General features: G+C 36.0%; 3 protein-coding genes across 3 annotated transcripts; 1 reads left to right on the top strand and 2 right to left on the bottom strand.

Moving 5' to 3' along the window:
* Nucleotides 1–83: 83 nt before the first annotated feature.
* On the bottom strand, nt 84–1,033 carry LOC109603817 (alpha-ketoglutarate-dependent dioxygenase alkB homolog 7, mitochondrial). The gene is made up of 4 exons (XM_020020324.2): nt 872–1,033; nt 628–815; nt 403–576; nt 84–351 (listed from the first exon to the last, which is right to left on the bottom strand). Exons 1-4 carry the CDS (start codon nt 966–968, stop codon nt 91–93), a joined length of 720 nt encoding a protein of 239 aa, XP_019875883.1. The 5' UTR covers nt 969–1,033; the 3' UTR covers nt 84–90.
* Nucleotides 1,034–1,532: 499 nt separating this feature from the next.
* LOC109603823 (ataxin-2 homolog) lies at nt 1,533–13,042 on the bottom strand. Its single transcript, XM_020020331.2, has 8 exons — nt 11,890–13,042; nt 8,470–8,686; nt 8,095–8,413; nt 6,723–7,148; nt 6,318–6,664; nt 4,055–4,243; nt 3,309–3,777; nt 1,533–3,249 (listed from the first exon to the last, which is right to left on the bottom strand). Exons 1-8 carry the CDS (start codon nt 11,922–11,924, stop codon nt 2,768–2,770), a joined length of 2,484 nt encoding a protein of 827 aa, XP_019875890.2. The 5' UTR covers nt 11,925–13,042; the 3' UTR covers nt 1,533–2,767.
* LOC109603821 (uncharacterized) lies at nt 12,458–15,867 on the top strand. Its single transcript, XM_020020330.2, has 2 exons — nt 12,458–12,575; nt 14,797–15,867. Exon 2 carries the CDS (start codon nt 14,797–14,799, stop codon nt 15,787–15,789), a length of 993 nt encoding a protein of 330 aa, XP_019875889.2. The 5' UTR covers nt 12,458–12,575; the 3' UTR covers nt 15,790–15,867.
* The last annotated feature ends 378 nt before the right edge of the window (nt 15,868–16,245 follow it).

Raw genomic sequence — 16,245 nt, 5'->3', positions numbered from 1 at the left:
GGCAACACTGACTGAACAAATGACGGACGAAATTCAAACTACTTATTAAAATATTTAGTAATAATAAATAATGAACAGGTAAATAGTTGTTTAATTTCTATATTTAGGATCAGGTTCGTTTCTACAAATCACAGATATTCGTCGATCCTTTTCGATTTTGGCTCCTTTGAAGTGGCTGTTCTCATTGCTGAGTATTTCATGGGTGTAGTCGAATCTTGCCTCACCTTTCATTATATATAAAGAGCGTCGTTTTAACAAAACATCCGCGTACAAGTTCTTTTTCTTATCATGTACCAGCCTCATGACACTATCGGTTAACAAACTTAAGCCGGCAATTGTGTCTCCACAAAACTACAACAAACACATTAAATAACTTGTAGGAAACTGATTCAAACTCCATACTCTGACGGCATCAATGTGTGGCTTAATGTAGCCCTTTTTGTCCAAGTCTAATATGTGCACATACTTCAATTGGCCAACATTGGGAGGAAACGCCAAAGCTCTAACCCTGTCCAAAATTTTAGTGTTCATTTCATTCCATTTTAAACGTTCCGTTTCTCTATAACCGTGAATCGCCTAAAACTACTTAAATGTACAACCATAAAACTGTTTTATTTGGTATATTACATCATCCCAGTGGTCAAATTCGTAGCGCATCCGTTTCAAGTATGGCTCTATTTCGTCCAGGATGCTTTTTTCATCTGATTCCGATATGAAATCATGGTGGACTGTCATGTTGTTGACCAAGAGCACTGATAGGTCTGGTTCTTTGTTGAAGTCATCGCACAGTTGTATATAAGAAGGGGTTTGTAATTCTACAATGATATTATTATAAACCAATTGTATTTTTTGTGGGAAATCAAATAATTACCTATATTTGCTGGTTTTGCTTGTGAAAAGTTTCGTTTCAAGTTCCTAATTAAGTATTTAATTGGATTTTTTGCTAGTCGTATTTTTAACAGTGACATTTTTATTGTAACCTTTTGTATTATTAAATAATACTGATAATTATTTTTATCATTAATCAGCTGAAGTTTATTTACATTTACATCTGTAGTTCAAAGAAAAGTCAAAGTAGTTTAAAAGGTAAAATTATATAAATAATGAAAAATCGAATTAAATTTATTTAAAAAGGTTAAGGTAATTTATTTATTATATCCTTGTATTATAATAATATTTTATAATACAAGGTTTAATTGTATTAATATTTACAGTTGATAGGCAACCCAGACTACATTTAATTGCATTGTAAATGAAATTTCTTAATTAAATATACAGTGTGGTTCATTTGGAAGCGGAACACACCCATAAAGATGATGTAACTTTTTACGGAATGTTTCTAATACTGTATAAAAACAGTAAATTATTATTTTCACAAATAAAGAGTTAATATTGTAATTAAATTGAATAATTTATTATATATCGGAACTAAATATTCACTTCCTTGTTCTTATAAAAAGGGAAGATTTGGAATTGATTTTTAATTCCAATTACTTGAACAAGGGTAAAGGGTTATAAAATAATTAAAACAATTACAAATAAACAAAAGGTTTTATTTGTCGAAAAAAGTTGTTGTTTTTAACATATCTCCAAATCTTACACCAAAAGGCATACTTTTTCACCCGCACTGAAAACTGATGAAACCAACAGTCTCCAAATGCCCAAGCACTTTACAAAATGATTTCTCAGAATATTCCTCGGAATATCATACTTAGATCAACTAAGTAATATTTTTTATCTTTTTTATTTTAAATGGTGCCAAACGTTATTTAATAAATAAAATTTAAAAAAAAAACATATTTTTAAGGCACCTATTTTACAATGCTGGGACGCCTCTTGTCGCAGTGTTTTTTAAATTATATTATGTCGGACAAGTTTCTCAATAAAGACTTCCGGCGTCCCGCATAGACACGTCGTACAAAAAAAATTTTGAAAACGAAAAATTCAAGCTAGAAATGAACTCTTTGGAAACGACGCTGTGTCGTTTGCAACTCTCACTTTCCACCAGGGCTAAAACAACTAACTCCCATTTTTAATATTCGACAATAAAATTTTAAAATAAACAATTCAGGATACCCCCGTGGAACACCCCAGTACAATAAGCAATAAAAACCATCCAAAAAATTTATTGCGACATCGACACTGAAATTTCGTCCGAAAATAAGTTGCTTTGCCCCAGAACCTGCCCTTAATGAGAACATGGTGACGATGAAACGATGGTTGATGTGTCAGGACGTTACGAATAAAAAAAAATGGAATGAGTTTCGGCGGGCGGCCGTGCACCGGTGCGTATGCGCACTCGCCTCCAACTGCCGCCCCGAAATAGTGAAAAAACAAAAAGAGAGAAAAAAGAATTTAAATTTGCCGGGGGCGTCGCGGTGGAAGGGCCCTCCGAGGTAAATTTACATCAGAAATTAACAATAGCGTATAAAAACAAAATAACAATAACAAGGTTTTTTTGAAGTAAATAATCTACGGTTCCCCGCGACCGGCGCCACGACGCGAGTCGTGTGTTAAGTGGGGCGCCGATTGTGAAGCGCCGGCGGCGGGAAACCACGGATCGGGGGGTGGTGGTGGTGTTGGGCGCGCCCCCGCCCCTCAGGGTAACGCGGAACGGTTGATGATTGTGTTTTGGCGGGGCGGGGATGGGATGAGTGATTAGGGGGGCGAGGGGCGGACGCCACCCATCCACCCTGGACGACCCAACATTTTTAAACTAGCAGCGCAGTGGCAGGCGGCGTCGCCGACGCGGCGGCTGTGCCTAGCGTTAAGGGTTTGGTCCGTGTGGCTGGCCCTGTCCGGGGTGGAGGGGATGGAGGGCGACGGGCAGGTGGGGCGGGCCCTGCTGCAAGTAGGCCGGTATGTTGGGCATGAGGTGCGGCTGCGCCTGGATGATGGTCGGGTACATGAGCGGCGGCAACTGGTGTGGGCCCTGCGGTGGCGGTGGGGCGCCCTGATATTGCTGCGGAGGTGGTTGCGGACCGCCTTGGGCTGCGGCCGCGGCCGCCGCAGCGGCTGCCGGATTGTACTGCGGCGGGGGCTGAGCTGGCGAAGGAGCCTGCGACGGGTTCGGCTGCATGTATTGAATTTGATGTGGGGATTCGTACATGCGCATGGTATGCATCGGCTGGTACGCCTGCCCAAGGTTAGGCTGGTACATGAACTGTTGGATGGGGGCCGGAGCCAACAGTGGCTGACCCGTGGCCGCCGCCACTGACATCTGGGACGCCATATCCGTTCGCATTGGCACTGTAAATAAAAATAATCATTTAATACACTATCATCAATTACAGATATTAAAAACTTACGTTTTCTGTGACGGCTAACCTGCGGCTGCGGTTGGTATTGTGGATGCCCGGTCACCACGTACGGCATGGGCATCACGACCGGCATCGGCGGTTGTCCCGGTCCGCCGCCACCTGCCGATGTCGGTATGTAGGGCGAGTGACTGTTGTGGGCGGCCTGAGCGGCCGCTTGAGCAGCCGCGGCTGCCTGGGCCGCTGCCGCACCGCCTGGTGTCTGTGGCGTGTGCGGACGCGATGCCGATGGCGTGCTAGGTGACCGTGGCTGGAACGGTTTTGACGTCGGAGCCGATGACATCACAAACTCTTTCGCGTTAGGGTTGAGCGTCGATTTCTTCAACGTGTTAGTGACCTTGTCAAGATCCTGTTGAGGGGAGATTGATTGTTGAGGTTGGGGCGGACTCGACTGTTGCGGCGGTTTGTTCTGCTGTGGCTGTTGGGGAGGTGGTTGTTGATGCTGCACCATCGATGGTGGCTAGAAAAATAATATACGTTAATTTAATTCACAATTCCACATTATTAAATGCTACTTTTATAAATTTTTTATTTTTTTTTAATTACTTATTTTTTTAATTACTTATTATTACTTATTTTTTTAATTACTTAATTATTATTTAATTTAAAATGCTACTTTTATTAATTTTTTATTTTTTTTATTTATTTATTATTTAATTTACTACAGTCGAACTCCGACTCTAAATTATACTGAATAAATTTGCTTCGAGATATCGAAATATTCATATTATACTTACTTGTTCAGTATTGGGTGGAGGCATTTGTTGTTGCTGTCCCGGATCGGCCAGCTTGAAGTCCTGTGAAAACGAATGCAAGTCCTTGACGGCCGGATCATCGGTCCTGTGTCGTCCGGGATGTTGCGGACCACCGCCGATACCCATGTCGGGCTGTTTCAAATCTGGCGGCGGTTGAGATTGATAGCCACCCTGAAAGTAATAAAATGAATGCATTAGCACGTGCAGTCAATGAATTTCACCAGTGGCTTCGTTTATTTTTGTTTAACAATATTTTTATTACGTCATAAGACTGGGACATTGATTGTTCTCACTTAAATATTTGTAACAATGTTTATCAATAAAAAATCATCGAACTTACTCTATTTCGTCTCGGACGTCTGTGGTAATTTGCACGATTAGCCTGAACTGACATTGGAACTTCCAGAAGTCGTAAGTAATCGAATGAAAAGAATTGAGTAGCACAAAGAAAGGTGAAGTAGTAAGTAACAGAATTAAATTAAGTCTGGAACTGCACGAATCTTGTAAATTGCAATGCATCTAAATACAAAATTTTTCACTCCCACTCATATCACAGGTATAGACTATAAATTTGAGTAGTAGGATATAATTTAGGTTTAGTCAGATTATTTTAATTTTTCCAAAATAACATTAAACCTAAATTTATAATTTATATTGCGACAATAAAATATGAATTCATAGAATTACGACAATATAATTTGAATTCATAGAATTATGACAATAGCGTAAAATATAGAAAATTGTTTCATTGCCCAAGAAGTATTTACAAGTTTTAGTTTTACAAAAATTCATAAACAAATGCAGAAATATATGTAATCAAGTCAAAAATAAAAATAAGACGCATCATTAGCCAGAAAGTGTAATAAAATAATTGTTAGGTCTCAAATGTCTATGATAATAATGTAACATACAGCTAACGACAAATAAGCAAAAAATAATCATTAATGCAAGAAAAATCTATGAAAACACCTCATAGACAAATGTGGAATGATTGTAAACAAGCTAAAAAAGAAAATGAGTATCTCTTCATTGCTCAGAAAGTGTAATAAAGAATTATTACGTTTTGAAATAATCGTGTGAATGGTTTAAGATAAGGCTAATGACAAATAAAGAAAATGTCATCATTAATACAAAAAATATCTATGAAAACACCTTATAAACAAATGTAGAATGATTGTAGATAAGCCAAAAAAGAAAACAAGCAGCAGCAGTAAAGATACTGCCCAAAAAGTGTAATAAACAATTATCACGTTCTGAAATAACTGTGAGAATGTTTTAAGATAAGGCTAATTACAAATAAACAAAATATTATTAATACAAGAAATATCTATGAATACGCCCTATAAACAAATGTAGAATGATTGTAGACAAGTCAAAAAAGGAAAATAAGTCTCTTTATTGCCCAGAAAGTGTAATAAATAATAATCACGTCTTGAAATAACTGAGATAATGTTATAAGAAGCTAACCACAAGTAAACAAAATATCATTATTAATACAAGAAAAATCAATGAAAACACCCCATAAACAAATGTGGAATTATTGTAGACAAGCCAAAAAAAAAAAAGAAAATAAGAAAACAATTATCACGTCTTGAAATACGTACGAGAATGGTATAAGATAAGGCTAACGACAAATAAACAAAATATCATTATTAAGACAAAAAATAATCTATAAAAACTCACTCTTCATAAACAAATGTAGAATGATTATAGATAAACCAAAAGAAGAAAATAAGTCTCTTCATTACTTAGAAAGTGTAATACATAATAAACAAAATATTATTAATACAAGAAAAATCTTTGAAAACACCTTATAAAAAATAAATGTAGAATGATTGTAGACAAACCAAAAGAAGAAAAAAGTCTGTCTTCGTTGTCCAAAAAGTGTAATAAACATTCATCACGTCTTGAAATAACTGTGAGAATGATATAAGGTGAGGCCAGCAATAAATAAACAAAATATCATCATTAACACCAGAAAAATCTAACACATCACAAACAAAAAAAGAAAATAAGCCTCTTCATTGCTTAGAAAGTGTAACAGACAATTAACACGTTTTGAAATAATTCTAAGAATGGTATAAGATAAGCTGACAACAAACAAACAAAATAATATCATTAATAAAAGAAAAACATGTAGAAAAATGTAGAAAAATTTGTTTTCAAAAATATAAACAGGTATATAATAATTTGAATACAGGGAAAAACCAAAACTCAAATTCCAAAAATAGATAATAAAATGTACCTGTGGTGGCGGTGGTCCTCCGTACGGATTACGAGGTCCGCGTTGATGTTGCGGCGGCGGTTTCGTATCGCCGTTGAGCTGCGGCTTCGGCGGCTGCCCGCCTTGCTGCTGGTGCGGCGGTGGTCCACCCCTGCCCGCTTGCGGCGGCGGTCCGTACTGCTGCGGATGCGGCGGCGTGTGCGACGGCGGTCTGCCGTGGTGGTTCATCACCACCGGCGGCGGAACGCCGTGTTGTTGTTGCGGCGGCGGACCGCCCGGCTGCGGGTGACCGCCGTGCGGCACCTGGGGCTGCTGTTGCTGCTGCTGCGGCGGCGGCATGGCGTGGTTCATAGCCAGATGATGGGGACCTAAATGAGACACGACTATTAATAAACCAGTGAACGGTTATTAAAGTGAATTACTTACCGGACATTTGGACGTTGTTGTGATGGACCGGCGGCGGCGGCATCTGGTGCACCGGTGGCGGATAGACCGGCGGCACTTGTCCGCCCTTCGGGCTGGGCGTGCCGGCCCCCTGTGGCGGTGGCGTGCTCCTCACCAGCTTGCCGCTGCTCTGGTTCTTCCGCTTGGCGGGCGGTATGTATTTACCGCCGCCGCCGTTAGACGGTTCGTGTTGACCCGATTGCGGTTGATTGTTGCTGGCCAGCGGCGGCGGTTGGTTGGCGGCGGGACGCGAGACGGCAGCGAACACCGCCTCCTCGTCGCCGTTCTCGAGTTCGAGACGCGCCTTGTGTTGCGGCTGGTTCTCGATCTCGTTGGCTATTTGGTTCGCCTTCGCCTCGGCCTCTCTGTAGTCGGCGCTGTCGCTCTGCTGCAACGGCACCGTGTATCCTATAAATAAAGAAAATAATATTAAAATATTTGACTTTATCTGTACAGTAACAACGTAACTAAAAATTAAAATTACACGTTGTTTTGTAAGCCCAATCTGAAGTCATATTTTTTCAATATTATTTTATTTGTTATTTCAGGTTCTATCAACAAAAATTTAATGTGTTTTAATCTGCTGCATTTAGAACTGTGGGAGAATGACATGAATTAATTATAAAACAACATAACTAAGAAGAATTGAATGTTGTTAACCTATTCTATAAAATCCAACATGAAATCCTGGTTCTGTATTAATATTTATTACTTTAGTTGATGTTTTAAGTATTCTCTTGAATTTAATGTTTTAATCTGTACCATTTAGAACTGTGGACGAATGACATGAATGTACTACAAAACAACAGAAATAACAAGAATTGGATGTTATTAACTTATTCAGAACGTCCAAGCTAAAATCCTACTTCTGTATTATTATTTATTATTTTAATTGTTGTTTTAAGTGTACTCTTAACAAAAATTTAATGTATTTTAATCTGGAGCAATTAGAACTGTGGAAGAATGATATGAATGAACTACAAAACAACATAACATAATTTATTCCTACTTCTACATTAATATTTATCATTTTAATTGTTGTTTTAAGTGTACTCTCAACAAAAATTTAATGTGTTTTAATTTGTAGCATTTATAACTGTGGAGGAATGACACAACATAAATAACAAGAATTCGATGTTGTTAACTTGTTCTGAATGTATAATCCTGCTTAATATTTATTATTTTAATTGATATTTTAAATGTACTCTCAAAAATTGAACGAGTTTTAATCTGTAGCATTCAGATATGTGGAGGAATGACATGACTGAACTACAAAACAACTTAACTAACGAAAATTGATGTTACTAAAAGAACATTATAATAGGGTGCAATGTCGTAAACATGTGCCCCATACCTCTTAGACTGTGATCAAACGTGCTCTGTACACCATAGTCCTGTTCATTCTTCTTAAACATCTCGCTAGCGTCCCAACCGTTGGCCGCCTCGAGTTCGAGGGGAAAGTCGCCGCCGGCGCCGGCACCGTTGACGCCCTGCGACGCGTCCCACGGCTCCAGCACCCGCTCCTCCGGTCTGATGCTGCCGTTCAGCTTCGCCGATATGGCGGTGTCCGTTTGGAACGTGTCCCTGGTTGGGTATTCCATGTCTACGTCCTGCGCGACCATGTTCAATATATCGCCTGCCTTGAACACCATCTTGTCCGCTGCACTGTCCGCCTACAAACCGCATTAATTAACCAATTAATTAACCAGAAGGAGTCAATGTATTTTACCTGGATGGTCGGATTGGGTGAGTTGGGATTCTCGAGTTTGGCGGCCACCTCGAGGACGACCTCGAAGTTCGGCGAGAACGTGCGGAATATGCCCTCCCAAACTGTGTTGGAGGAGGTAGTCAGGCGGACCACGGTGCCCACCAGCGAGGTGACGGCGTGCATGAAGTGGGCATTGTTGTACACGCCCTCCGCAGACACCGACTTCGGTCGCTGGCTCCTGTTGACAATTAATTAATAATGGTTAATAAAATCTATTCAAAATTTTAAACATAGTGAAATGAATAGAATATTTTGTGATAATGAACCCTACTCTAAACTACATAAAATCATGATAATTAGCTCAGAATATGTTGTAAACTCTTTGCAAATGTAATGGAAGTACAAAAATTGAATGTATTTTATAATCTGTAGCATTTACAACTGCAGAGAAATAATAAGAATGAACAACCTTCTTGTTTTCATATTATATAAAAATGACTCTAACTTTCTTTAAAATTTAAATTGAAATATCTCGAAAATGGTTGTAATAATCGAAGTTAATCAAGAGTACTGTTTTTTCTAAATTGTGCAAATAATTTGAAAAGCTAATAGTTTTCAATATTATTCAGTGGCATTGAAAATAGGGCGAGAAAAAGAGGGGAACCTTCCAGAATCTGTATTATTATGAAAAAGTTTATCACACTGAATTGTAGGTATGTATTTTAAGATAATAGATATCAAATTTAAGAACAACTGGACCAAAAGTTACCTAAATAAGAGAAGAATATAATGTTTGAAATTTAAATTTAATTTAATTTTCTTCAGGAGATAGTTAAAAAAATATTTAGATTTTTTTAACTATTTAAAATTTATTGGACGTGTTTAACATGGTCCCAAATTTTGACCACCAACTTATTCATTAGACATTTATGAAGAACGAAAAAAGATGTTAATTTTAAATTTTTATAACAATTATAATTTAATTATAAGTGACATCAACTTTATTATTTTCAATGAAACAATGTATATTTTTGGACATTTAAATTCTACATATACTTGTAAGTAAATGGCTGTACCATGTCCTATATCTAAACCCAATAGCTTTTGAGTAATTAATTTTTTTACCAAAATTTTAACAGTTTGGTGGTATAACTAAAATATCAATTTAATTTAAGCTGAAAACATGAATTTTGACATACACGGTAACCGAAGACCACCATATAAGAGGCCACTAGTACTATTCCCAAATTTTATACAGGGTGTTCGTTATTTACGTTTAATTTTGTGCATCATAAAACATCAATAACTTTGTTATTTTTAAAGAAACACATGCATATTTTTGTATTTTTAAATTCTACATATAACAACAAATAAAATGAATATACCATGTCGTATACCTAAACCCAATAGTCTTAGAATTATTAATTTTTTTCTAAAAATTTTAACAGATTCTAACGAAAATGTCTGTAAAGCCACCAATTTTGAAGATGGAAAGTTGAATTTTGGCATACACATTAACCAAAGACTATCCTATAAGAAGCGATTAGTAGTATTCCTAAATTTTATACAGGGTGTTCGTTAATTACGTTTAATTTTGTGTATCATAAAACATCAATAACTTTGTTGTTTTTAATGAAACACCATATATATTTTTGTATTTTTAAATTCTACATATAACTACAAATAAAATGATTATACCACGTCGTATACCTAAACCCAATAGTTTTCTTATTAATTTTTTGTTCAAAAATTTTAACTGATTGATGGTCTAACTGAAATATCTGTAAAACTAACAATTTTGAAGGTGGAAAGTTGAATTTTGGCATACATATTAACCAAAGATCATCCTATAAGAAGCCATTAGCAATACTTCCAAATTTTATGCAGGGTGCTCGTTATTTGTGTTCAATTTCATGCATTTTAAAACGTCATTTTCAATGTAAGACCATATATGTTTTAGCCTAATTAAATTCAATCAATAAACATCTTTTTATTAGTATAAGCATTCTCTATCCATAACATGACTATTAACAAAGATTTTATCAAAAATCCGTTCTCCATAAACTTTTAATGAATAAATTGTATAAATCTTGTATCAGCCATAAAAACAAGTAATGTACTCAATAATAATATTGAAATAAAATTATGGCATGACAATAAACACAAATTATTCACAAAATTGTGACTTATATTAATTGTTTGTTAACTAATAATACCTAAAACAGAAGTATAAAGCATAATACTCGAGAAATTATGAAAAAATGGAATAAAATTATGAAAAATCTATGAAAAAATGTCTTAAACAGATGTAGAAAAATCCGTAGTCAAGTCAATAGAAGAAAATAGTCATTTCATAGTACAGAATGTATAATAAATAATAATTAGGCTAAAAAAAGCTGCAAAAATAATACAAATTAAAAAATAAATCCATAAAAAACCATGAAATTATGTCATAAACAGAAGTATTAAGATTTATAGTCAAGTCACATATAAAAAATTGTCATTTTAGTAAGCAAAATATTCAACAAAACATTACAAATATCTTCACAACAGTGTAAAACGGAAAATCTTTATGAAAACAAGAAAAACCTTATAATACACATGGTCGAAAAATTGGTAGCAAAATTTAAATTTATAAAAACGTCCATTTAACCGATTTCACTGCACAGACAGTACAATAAACAATGCATCAAGTGGTAAATAATAACGAGATAAATTAAATTAATCTGTAAACACAGGAAAAATCTTTGGAAAACAGTAATAAACGTCATAAAACACATTAAGTCATAGATTATTATGAACAGAAAGTATCCTGCACGCCACTGACGCAGCGACGTCCTCTGGCGGCGTCCATTGGCCTCACATGGAACATCTGATTCATGCGAATAATTTTTTGACAATACTAAATCACAATTTTCAACAATTTACAACGTTATTAGTTATTACCACTGATTTGTTTCTATGATTGTTGTTGATGATTTTGACAGGTTTAGAATGTCAGTAAACGAAATGTTGTATAAATTGGCACGATTTTTTGACAGTGCACAAATTATTACATTACATTATTGAATATGTTCGTAACGTAAATGTTGGGGCACACTTCCGAGGTAGAAATGTTGAAATAATGGCGAATTCGCGGTGGAAACTGTTGCACCGTACGAAAACATGGACACGAACCTTGTGACTGACACATTAAACAAAGGCGATTTATTTTCGTGGTTTAGTTTAGCCACGGAGTGGCAAAGGGAAAACTGCACTTGATATTGACAGAGCGACACACGAAAGTGTGGGTTCAAGGATGTTTTCCAACGGCGAGAAAATCGACAACAACAAAAGGTGCAAATTAAAAATGGTGGCCGAGGAAAATACTGTTGAAAGCAGAGGCGATATGTTTTGGCCACTTGTGGACAACATAATGCGAACGTGTATTTGAGTATTTACCTTAGCGGTCCGCCGCGGTTCTTCCGTTTGTTCATGTCACCGTTACCGAAGTGGCCGGTACAGTCCCTGTTTCGCGTCGGCACCGGAATTTTGGCTGCTTTAGTGCGCTCCCCTGTGACGAACGTGGCGCGCGGCACGTCGACCCCCCCGTACAGAACGGCGGAAGAGTGATCACCCGCGGCCGGCACACAACCCAACACACAAAAACAACCACTCACTCGAATACAAAATGGCTCAGTGACGTAACCGCGACCGTGTCGCTTATTTCGGCGGGCATTCGGCGGTCGCTGCCGTCACGTCCTCGCTGTGGCGTCGTCCCCGGCTCTGTGGTGGCGTGTGGTGGCGTCCGCGCCGCCCTTTTTGCGTCTTCGCTTCGTCCCGTTTACCGTGCTACGTGTCCGCGGGGCGACGATTATTTTCGTGGTTGGCGTGCGAGATACGGCCGTGCGGAATGTTGCTGTCAGAATTTGACAATGCGCGCCCGGTGCGCAGGCGCGTGCCACAGGCGGCGCGCCGACCGCCAAATCGACGGCGTTTGAACGATCAATAAAATGGGGGAGGCTGCGCCCTTGGTGCGAGTTCCCGTCGTTTTTCTTTTTCCTTTCGAGCCGACTGGCAACCTGTTGTACGCGTGTGGGTGATCGTTTTTTTTGCCGTGAATTTCTGCGCTACGATCGGAATTAACGGTAAAACTGGTCAAGTCCGTGCACACTATAAACACCACGGGTTCACGAGTTGAGGGTGATCCACCAGTTTTTGCGATGTTCACTGATTTTATCCAATCTAATAGACACTAGAAATCGATACAGATTTTTTTATTTATTGTGTATAACCAATAAATGTCACGTTTGTTTGTCATGAATGTTGTCAAAACTCGTGTCACCTGCAATCGTGATTTTCACTTTTTTAGCGAATGTTTTGCAATTTGTGTAATCTTAGTTGCCTACTTTTTACTTCATTATTTATTTATTTTTTACAGTTTATATATAATTTTACACCGTGATAACTTACACTAGATAGTATTTTCAATTTTGTATTTAAGACAGAAGTTTTAATTAAAATTACAACCTGTTTAGATGATTTTTTTGTGTGCAATGTTGGTTGCCTATATGAGCTAAAAATGTGAATATACGAGGGTCGTACAAATATTTAGGCACATCTTCTATTATCTATTATTGTTTATTTATATTTTATCTATTTATTTATTAATTAAGAATATATTATTTATTATTTAATAAACATATTTGTTTTTTTGTTGTTTTATTACTTGTAGTTTTAGTTTTTTGTTAAATTGTTTTTCTATTATCCATGTTTATTTTTAATATATAGGGTGATTCGCCTTACTCATTTATGGTTTTGATTGATTTAAATTATGTTGAACAAAATTTCATTTCCAGTACCGCCGGAAATGACTGTATCAAGTCCTATATGTAAATCTGAGTTAATTAATTAGTAACAGCATTATTTCCAAAAATCGATGGTGTAACTAAAACGTCTGTAAATCCCCCAATTTTGATGGCGAAAAGTTCAATTTGACATATACGTTAACTAAGAATAATCCTATAAGGAGCCATAAATAGTATTCCAAATTTTATACAGAGTGTTCGTAATTTATGTTTAATTTTGGCATTTTAAAACCTCAATAACTAGTTATTTTAAATGAGAATATATTAAAAATTATGTAATTTCAATTTCTTGTCTATTTTTAATAATTAAAAATAAAACCAAATAATATATTTATAAATATTTAAGTTAAAGTAGAATTTAATTGAACAAGAATCAAGAAGAAAAGAAACCATTACATTATCTATTTTCGTAGTATAACAAATTTTAGTTTAAGTTCTTAATTTGTCAAAAAAATAGAGAAGTTATTAAATATAATATTAATTCATTCTTATATCTGTTTTTAATTATTTATTTTTATTTATTTAAATTTAAAGATGGATCCAGATAATATATTATATTTATAAACTTAAAATAAAATTTACATTTTATTGGAGAAATGACTAATAATGAAAATTTGCTAAATTAGTTTGTCGTTCAAAGAAATGAGACAATAAATGACCAAGAATCAAGAAGGTAAACCACTACAATCATAATAATTGGCCAGTTTTATCTTAAAACAAAATTTAAATTGGTTTGAAGTGAATAAATATAACATTACAATCTTAGAATTATTCAAATTGTTCGAAACAATAGTTAAATGAGACAGTAAATGACCTAAAAACAAGAAGATAAACCATTACATTAACAATTATTGTCTGGTTTCCTCATAAAACGAACTTGAAACTTTATTCATCCAAATTTTTCAAAACAATGTAAACTTATTGAATATGAACACATGAATTACAGCCTTATATCTTTTTTAATTTTTTATTTTTATTCATTTTTATCCCAAAAGTGAAACCAAATAATATTTTATATTTGGTTGGAGTAAAGATTTTAAACAAAGGAGACAATAAATTACCAAGAAACAAGACGACAAACAATTAAAATTATTGCCTAGGTTTGTCATAAAACAAAATTTAAATTTTATTGGGGTTTTGCATTATTATAATGTAAATTTGTTAAAATAGTTTGACATTTAAAGAAGTAATATAATAAATAACTAAAAAACAGAAATACAAACCATAATACTTATAATTATTGTCTCCATTCGTCGTGAAATGAAATTTTACTTGTGTGTGTCAATATTGCAATATAAGTCTTGAGTCATCCACCTTTGTGAAAACAGATGTGAACATATTAAAATTTATATTATTTCAGTTCCAATACATTTATTAAATATTTATTTTTATTTATTTATATAGCTGTAAAAATTTTAAAATTATTTCTCTTTCATGTATATTTTTAATAATATAATTTAAATAAATTAACTAGATAATAAATTGTAATTATAAATTCCAGATGACAAAAAAGCAAGAAGAGAAACGTTACAGCTTCCAACAGTTCAACAAAGAACTGAACGAACTGTATGACCACTTAATCCAGCAAAACTATGATGAATCAGAACTGCGTACAATCTTCCAACCACTTTTAAAATCAACTGAGTCTTCAAAAACGACCAAAGTCCTTCTGGTCACAGTTCTAACGTTCACCACTTTAATTTATGTGGTGAGTAAGAGTGACAAACTCACTTGGCATTTGTCAGCCGTTGCGAGGGTTTTGCTCATCAAACTGCTGCCCTTTTGGAACTGGACTCAATACAGAAATGGGTTGTGTTTGTTGAAACTGCCTGAGACTGCTACTAGTCAGCAGTTTAACTGCGGCATGTGCGAGCATCTTACCTCAATCAACAAGGAGTTCAGCAACATCTCCCATAATGATTTGATGGAAAAATATTTGGATGTGCACAGTCCCGTGCTAATAAAGGATGGCCTGGACTGGAACACGGACAAAACGTTCATCGACGACGTCTACGACAACGACATACTCTACGACTCGCTCCCCTGTTTGATCTCGTCAAGCCTCAACAAGGACAACGGCAACCAACTGGGCCAGCTGATGGAGAAGGCCAGGAAGCAGGACAGGTTCTACTTGCACTTCCAGAACTGCGACTACGAACCCATGAGGGTGTTCAGGAAGTACACGTATCCACCCCAGTTCTTGCCCAACGTACTGTCACCGGTTCTGTACAACTGGATGGTGTGGAACAAGTCGTACAACACCACCAAGTACAAGCCCATCGAGCTGATCGAGAAGGAAGCTTTGGTGGGGCAGATTCACGGCGAGACAGAGTTTAGGTTGTTGCCCAGGAAGAACTGTGAGACCCACTGTGAAGTCTTGAATGTCAAATTGCAGAAGGGAGAAAGTATTTTGCTGACTAGTCTTTGGGACTTGGAGTACAGGCCCGTCGGAGATGGGGAGAATGTGGCTGTTATCCTAGAAATTAGGGGCTAAATTTATTAATTGTAAGTTTTGGGGCGGATGTATGTGTGTATGTTTGTACTTGTAACAATAAAGTGAAGGCAAATTGTAGTTGTTTTTTATTAAATTAAATAGGGTGGCATAGTAAATAGGATACAATTTTAATAAAATGGTTTACACAAGAAGGAAGGTTTCTTACTAGAGATGTATTTAAAGGTAATCTGACTGTCCAGCAATACATTCTAGAAATTGTGGAGCCCAATTTACTGCTGATCATGATGATTAATCATTTTATATGCTCTGTAACCCATAAAATCTGACCACACTAGTAGATGTATGTCTTCTATTTTATATGTCAGTAATTAAGGGTATATTAGTTTGTATGACGTGTTAATGTAACAAAACTGTAAAATATACCAAAGCAATTAAATATACAAACAAATAAAACGTCGAACACGTTTTCTATTATTATAACGGATTTAAAATCAT

The sequence above is a fragment of the Aethina tumida genome, chromosome 6 (genome assembly GCF_024364675.1).
Source record: "Aethina tumida isolate Nest 87 chromosome 6, icAetTumi1.1, whole genome shotgun sequence".
In the NCBI taxonomy this organism is placed as follows: domain Eukaryota; kingdom Metazoa; phylum Arthropoda; class Insecta; order Coleoptera; family Nitidulidae; genus Aethina; species Aethina tumida.
Note: the sequence above shows the minus strand (reverse complement) of the source record. Positions and strands in the feature narration are given on the sequence as shown.

Excerpts from the sequence above, each read along its gene's own strand:
- LOC109603821 (XM_020020330.2), top strand. The coding sequence starts at position 14,797 with ATGACAAAAAAGCAAGAAGAGAAACGTTACAGCTTCCAACAGTTCAAC.
- LOC109603823 (XM_020020331.2), bottom strand. The coding sequence starts at position 11,924 with ATGAACAAACGGAAGAACCGCGGCGGACCGCTAAG. Across the intron at positions 7,149-8,094 it reads GTTTGATCACAGTCTAAGAG|GATACACGGTGCCGTTGCAG; the intron begins GTATGGGGCACA and ends CTTTATTTATAG. Across the intron at positions 3,250-3,308 it reads GGTTAGCCGTCACAGAAAAC|TGCCAATGCGAACGGATATG; the intron begins GTAAGTTTTTAA and ends TTTTATTTACAG.
- LOC109603817 (XM_020020324.2), bottom strand. The coding sequence starts at position 968 with ATGTCACTGTTAAAAATACGACTAGCAAAAAATCCAATTAAATACTTA. Across the intron at positions 816-871 it reads AGCAAAACCAGCAAATATAG|AATTACAAACCCCTTCTTAT; the intron begins GTAATTATTTGA and ends ATATCATTGTAG. Across the intron at positions 577-627 it reads AATTTGACCACTGGGATGAT|GCGATTCACGGTTATAGAGA; the intron begins GTAATATACCAA and ends AAGTAGTTTTAG.